This window comes from Pestalotiopsis fici (genome assembly GCF_000516985.1).
Source record: "Pestalotiopsis fici W106-1 unplaced genomic scaffold PFICI_Scf_11, whole genome shotgun sequence".
NCBI classification, from domain to species: domain Eukaryota; kingdom Fungi; phylum Ascomycota; class Sordariomycetes; order Amphisphaeriales; family Sporocadaceae; genus Pestalotiopsis; species Pestalotiopsis fici.
Window position 1 is genome coordinate 2,391,871 of NW_006917101.1, and position 6,766 is coordinate 2,398,636.

Genomic DNA, 6,766 nt, shown 5'->3' on the forward strand with positions numbered 1-6,766 from the left:
TATGCATGTAGTGTCATTTTCTGGAAGACATTGAATGCTCGACTATAATGCCTTCTGTCAAAACACCGACCCCGAGACGCCCTTGCTCAGCTTGGCGAGTCGCTCCTCAGTGAGCTCAAAGCACTCGGGGAGACCAGTATCTGTCCAAGATCCTCCGAGCACCAGCTTAGTAACCCCAGGAGCACACGTAAAGATACGGGCCATGCCTACATAACAAAACGTCAGCTTGGCATTTTGAATCAAGGAATCCGAAATTTGACTTACCGTGACCGTTGAAACCTGCGCAGACCCACTGACCGGGCGACCCTGGTACCGCGCCGATGAACGGCACAGAGTCCGGCGTCATACCAATGATGCCCGTCCACGTATGTATCAGGCCTTCACCATGCCGGAGCTTTGACGCATCGCACTCGGGGAAGCACTTGGACCAGTGGGCGATCGAGTCGTCTCGGACCTCGTCGTTGAATTCAGTGTCGCTGGAAAGCAGACGGCTGTCCAGGGCTGCTTTGCTAATCTTGGGGTTATCGCGGGAAGCGCCGAGAATAATGATCCCGTCCGGACGCCTAGGAGCCACGGAATAAAAGTGCTTCAAAGAATGCCTGAGGGACATTGTATTTTTCAGAATATTCGATCCCGTCAGCGATGGCGGCGGGACAAAAGCGTGTGCTTGTGCCCTGTTTGGGGTGACAAAGGAAGAGAGCTGGGGTAGCAGGTGCGGCGCAAAGGCATTTGTACAGTGTATCACACTGGCTGCTTGAACGACGCCGCGCGCAGTTGTGATATCCCATGAAGGGCCACCGTCCGCCACTGTCGCCGCCGTGATTGACGTCGCTGGGCAGTGCGTAAAGAGCTTGGCTCCCTTTTCGATTGCGCGGGAGAGAAGCCACTGAGCCAGTTTGGCTGGATGACTCGAGCCGGCAGGCCATTCATACGCGGTGACGGCCTGGGCGATGCGTGTCTTTTGTTTTGCCTCGTCGCCCTCGTAGAACTTGACGTGCGACACGTCTCCGCCAGCCTCTTGGAACTCCTTGAAGCTCTGCGCGTTGAAGTCTGCAAACTCCCGAGTCAAACAGACGTCAAAGGTCGTCGTTGGATTGAAGTCGCAGTCGACACCGTGCTGCTTGACAAATTCATCCACCTTGTGGAACACGGTCCGCTCATTGGCAATGATCTTGAGTGCTTGGTCTTTTCCGTGCACGCGCTGGTACACTTGAAATCCGCGGAATGCATCTGGCCAAGGCGTTTAGTATGGGCCGTCGGATTTCCATCTTGGGTGATCCAAAGTGCTCGCTCACCTGGTCGAACATGTCCAGCGTTCCTCGAGCTGGCTCCGCTCGCAGCCTCTCGTGCCTCTAGAATGACGATATCCTCGCCAGAAACCCCGGCGCTGATCAACTCAAACGATGTAAGGGCGCCCGAGATTCCCGAGCCAATTATCACATATTTGGACCTTGATGGCACCTGCTCATTCTCATTAACGTTCAAGTATGGAAATGATCGTGTAGTCTGTTGCCAGAACGAGAGGCATGGGTTGGGCACCGGGAGCCCGCTCCGCTCTTCTCCATTGGCAAGCGAACCCATGACTGGTGAAGCTAACAAGTGTTTAATAGACTGTATTTTCACGATTATCGCAGGTCTTGCTTGGCATCGACGTAGGAAGACACCCTTCACTTATTTAGGTTATTCGGCGATATTTTGACCACCGATGGAATTGGAACATGATGCGTTTTGTCGTTATACCCGGCTGTCCGATGCAGGCCTTGGCAAGAAGGAATGCGTGTTCGGCGGACCCAGCAAGCACGGCGACAGTGGACTGTCTGTCTGTTAGTATGTCGGTCGGAGAGGCCCGAATCCCGACCCGAGTGCTAATGAGTGAGTACTAGTACCCGACCATTTAGAGGCGGGCGTACTGTTCCGTGAGTGCTAGGGAGATAACATAATAGTGGATGGGGGGAGCCCCCGACTCGCGCGCAGACGTATGATGAGATACGTACATAGCTATTCACGACTACCTACATATTCAATACAATTCTTGCGATATGATGGAAAAGGTAAAACTTCTACTCGAGCAATTATGTCTCAATTGTGGTCTTGACAGTGACAGAGTCGCGATGGGTGAATCCTCAGTACAGCGAGCGGAGAGTACCTGGCAAATCGCTATGACCCCACGGGGAACCCAAAATACACTGCTGTTTGCAAGGTGCCTAGGTATGTAGTACTGCTGCCAGACAAATTGCAACTTCTCGCCGGCGACTTTTGAGCCATTCCGATCGTAGACTCTTTGAGATTTTGTGACAGTTATTAAGGATCGCTGATAACAAAATACTTCTAATAAATGCCTCCGTGACTGGCCGGCCACTGAGCCATCCAAGATAAGTACGTAAGAGACTCGGCCGGGTCATACAATCTCGCTAGGGGACGGACGATCCTTGGTGGGGTCGGCGGCTTCTTGAACCGATAACGAGCGGCGACAAAGGCGTAGCAGATCCAATGTTACCCTATCGTGCAGTGCTGAGTCGCCCATACGTAACGACGTGCCACCCCCGAGCGTGGGCAGGCAGATAACCGGTCATTCATTTTACCAGCCCTGATACTGCCCAGATAATGAATATAGTACAGGCTCGTTCAACTCCAAACTGTCGTTGCGGGAAAACCCCGTGACTAAAATCGGTCTTGGCACCCAAACTCTTTTTTTCCTGTGATCCGTTATAAGACAGGTGACTTGGGACCCCCTCTTCTGAAAAGTGACGGCAACGTGTTACGAGGGGTTTGCTTCTATTGCGACTTTGTCAACGTACCACACCTCGCCCAGAGCCAGGCGCCAAGCAAGACGACGGAGCCACCTACAAGAGAGAGAAACAGGGACAAGGAGCAGCGCGTGCTAGTCCAGTCATGGCGCTCGGAAGTCTTGCGTTTGCGCAGCGACATGAGCGCACGCCGGACGAACGAGCTCTGGTCAGAAGACTCGACATCTTCTTGATGACCTTTGGCTGCATCTCCCAAGGTGAGTTTCTTTCTCGGCCGATCAAGGCGGAAATGAAATAAATGATAAGATACAAGGTTGCTAACAAGTGCGCCCAAGTCATTAAATGTGAGTAACGATACTATCTCGACCATCAATCAGGCTTACTCATTATCTCCAAGATCTCGACCAGTCCAACATCAGCAATGCCTATGTATCTGGCATGAAGGAAGACTTGGGCCTCGAAGGAAACGAGCTGAACTAGTGAGTTGGACCGCAAGTCGCCTCATCAAGCCCGGATCAAGTGTCTGACCAAGCCGGTTCCCAGTTTCCAAACATATTTCAATGTTGCTTATTGTATCATGTTGGTCCCCTCACAAATCATCCTCACCTATGTACGACCTAGTTATTGGCTTCCTGGTTTGGAAATTTGCTGGGGCGTCATTACAGGTTTGATTGCCATGACACATAATGCAAAGCAAGTCTATATTCTGCGCGTCTTCCTCGGCCTCTGCGAAAGCTCGGCCTGGCCCGGAATGATGACTCTTCTGAGTAAGTTTCGCCACATAGCCGCTCGATCGCATTCGCGTACATGGCGGCCCGGATGAATGTATGACTGACTGGCGATTCCAAAGTGTACTGGTATACGCCTAGCGAACTGGCCAAGAGAATGGGTTTCTATCATTCGTGCCAAGCGCTTGGCTCCATGATGTCGGGCGCCCTGCAAGTGGCTGTCATCAACACACTAGAGGGATCTCATGGCCTTGCTGGCTGGCGCTGGCTCTTTGTGATCAACGCCATCATGACGGTCGTCGTCGGCCTGCTGGGTTTCTTCCTCCTACCCGACGTGCCCCATAACATCAACCCGCGAGCCTTCTGGTTCAAGAAGGAACACGCAAAATTGGCCTTGGAGCGTCTCGACCGCTATGGCCGTACTTCGTCCAAGAAGATGACGTGGGCCGGAGCCAAGTAGGTTTTATGCGATAATTATGCGTGCTGAGGTTGCATGTGCTAATGTCATCCCAGGCGCACCTTTACCCACTGGGTTGTCTATGTTGTAGCCTCCATCTACATTGCCACGGTTCTCGCTCCCTGGGGATACTCGTACTTCAACTTGTTCTTGAAGAGCTTGAAGAACCCCGACGGCACTGCAAGATGGACGACGTCCGAGGTGAATGCGATTCCGATTGCAGGCGGTGCGATCAATGTTGTCTTTGGTGAGAGACAGTAATGTCCCACGACTCCAAGCTTCTGATAACTGACCCGTGGCCAGTCTGGATATGGGCAATACTTTCTGATCTCTTGAGGACGCGATGGACCCTCATCGTCACCCAAGGTATGACAAACTTCATGTTCTCGGCTTGACCGCTACTGACGGGATGCTCAGCTCTCATTGGTCTCGTGCCTTGTATTGCCATGACCATCTGGACGACGCATCCGGCCACTACTCCCTTGGCCACTGCCTACGCTGGGTATTTCCTTTCGTACCTTTCACTAGGAACAGCGCCCCTGCTTTTTGCATGGCTGGCAGATATGTATGCTTGCCTCTTCCAACAGCTGGAGAAACCCCCCCCCCCCCCCCCCGACCCCGTGGCTCACAGAGAATATTTAGTCTCCCATCAGATGCCGAAGCGCGTACGCTCATTGTTGGATTCTCGGTCGCTGCATACTACGGCGTATCGGCGTGGTCTCAGGTTCTGGTTTGGCCCGCATCTCAGGCGCCCTATTGTACGTGGATCCCTCTCACGATGCGGCCCAAATCTCCTCGTAAACTGACTCGTCATAGACAAATACGGATGGCAAACGTCGATTGCCCTCTGGATATTCGTTATTGGCATGGTCTGCCTGCTTCGGTACATTGATGTCAAGCACCTTCTGTAAGTTGACCTTGCAAAGAGATTTTTTTTCTTTTCTCCGCACCAGAGTAACTTACTAGTCACAATAGCCCCCAGAGACGAGAGACCTTTTCGACGATTACTGGAGTGGATGGAAGTGATGCTGAGCACGGTGCATCAGAGCCCGGAGCAGCCAGCAAAGTCACGGCGCCCGAGGCGGTCAAGGCTGTGCCAGAGGCTTAAATACCCCTGCATATTTGATGGTGGCGGTACATTCGGAGAGGTTGCATGCTCTTTATATACCCAGATAGGAGAAATGACCTTGCGTCACGTTCTTGGACAATGTTTTTGTCCAGAGGGGTGTTTATGCAGGACACCAGAAATTATATTGGCACTAATTTATGTTGACATTCATGGTCGCTTTCCGGGGCTACTTTGCTTAAAGAATTGCACAAGGTTGTGTTTGAATACCCCAAAACTTAAAAGAGTTAACAGTCCCAAGCAAACCCTGACATGGTGTAAGTCCTGCTCGAGTAAAGTCGTGTGGCGGGTTGGGCAGCATGTATAAAGAAAGTCGACCCTGGCGTCTCATCATCTTTGCCTTCTCTCCTTGACCGGATTTTTGACACTCCAGTTTCCCATTTTCACCTCTACAATACGTCCTACACCACCAATCTTTCATGGACAGTCAGCACAATGGAATCAATGTTGGTGAGCCATACTGACCACACGTCGCATCATGGCAATCACAGCCACGCTGCTGATCATAGTTGCAAAACCGAGGTAAGTCCATGGGTTGACAAGTCAACAGTCATACCTGAGAGGAGACTGGCCGATTCGTTGTGTTGCCTCAAAAAGGATCGTGAGATGTGCTAATCGCTAGACCTTGTTTGTTGCAGATGCTATGGAACTGGAATACCATCGATGCATGCTTCCTTCACCCGAGCTGGCACATTACCACAGAGGGAATGTTCATTGGAACATGCATAGGTGTCTTCTGTCTTGCGGTTGTCCCCGTGGCCATTGATGCGCTGATCAAAAGGTACAACCAGCGCTTGAGAACCCGGTTGGCCGGAGAGCGCTTTGGATCTGGGAAACCTAATATGACGCAGCGGCTAGTTAGGTCTCTTCTGTCGGCCCTTCTGTTGTTCCTTCATTATATCCTTATGCTGTAAGAATTACACCCTCTTTGCTTTTTAAATCTCTCTCGTGTTATTCATGTCTTAACTGATTCTACACTCAATTCGTCATGCTGATTTCATACAAGACTCGTCATGCACTACAATGGATACATTATCATGTCCATCATCGCTGGCCATGCCACTGGAAAGTTCATGTTCGACCGCAAGGTTACTGGGACCGATAGCGGCAAGCGGCCTGAACAACCAATGGCCTCCCTAACGTAGAGCAGCCAAAGACTTGGAAATATGGGATTGGAATCAGATTTCTTTTGTGTAGGCTTGTCACATGGGTAGGAGGATGCTTGGTAGTTTGGGTCATCTTGACGAGAATGCAAGAAGAGGACGAGTTCCTGCCAGCAACGTATCGTTGAAGATTGGACAAGATGACATGTTAAATGCACAAAGTGCGCATCTGGGTCATTGTCGTGTTTCATCTACCAATAACCCATCAGGTCTGGATTTGATAGCCATCATACGACGTCTGTTGTGAGCTATGGGCTGCGCGAAGTTGCATGTACAATATATCGCGAATCCATGCCGTCGACGGGATAGAGAATGTCCGGCTTATGGCAGGTAGGTGAACAGAACAGGGTTGTTTGCCCCTCTCTGAATGCACTGCTGTGGCTCAAGCAGGCACTGATAGGCTATGAATGTTCGCTTTTGGGACTTCCCTTCTGGGCATTGGACGAACGCGCTTATGCAAAGCCACATCGAAAGCGGTTTTTCCAATCTAGACTTCATTCCAAACAGATATTCCTTTTCCATGGCAATGCTGCTGCTGAAAAGCC

General features: G+C 51.2%; 2 protein-coding genes across 2 annotated transcripts; one reads left to right on the forward strand and one right to left on the reverse strand.

Moving 5' to 3' along the window:
* Nucleotides 1-57: 57 nt before the first annotated feature.
* Nucleotides 58-1,581, reverse strand: PFICI_13709 (uncharacterized protein; the record flags this gene model as incomplete). The annotated part of the gene is made up of 3 exons (XM_007842290.1): nt 58-206; nt 265-1,230; nt 1,296-1,581. The coding sequence occupies 3 exons, from the start codon at nt 1,579-1,581 to the stop codon at nt 58-60; spliced, it is 1,401 nt and encodes a 466-aa protein (XP_007840481.1).
* Nucleotides 1,582-2,892: 1,311 nt separating this feature from the next.
* Nucleotides 2,893-5,040, forward strand: PFICI_13710 (uncharacterized protein; the record flags this gene model as incomplete). The annotated part of the gene is made up of 10 exons (XM_007842291.1): nt 2,893-3,004; nt 3,145-3,226; nt 3,291-3,514; nt 3,598-3,931; nt 3,989-4,179; nt 4,236-4,298; nt 4,350-4,497; nt 4,575-4,690; nt 4,749-4,839; nt 4,908-5,040. The coding sequence occupies 10 exons, from the start codon at nt 2,893-2,895 to the stop codon at nt 5,038-5,040; spliced, it is 1,494 nt and encodes a 497-aa protein (XP_007840482.1).
* Between the last annotated feature and the right edge of the window lie 1,726 nt (nt 5,041-6,766).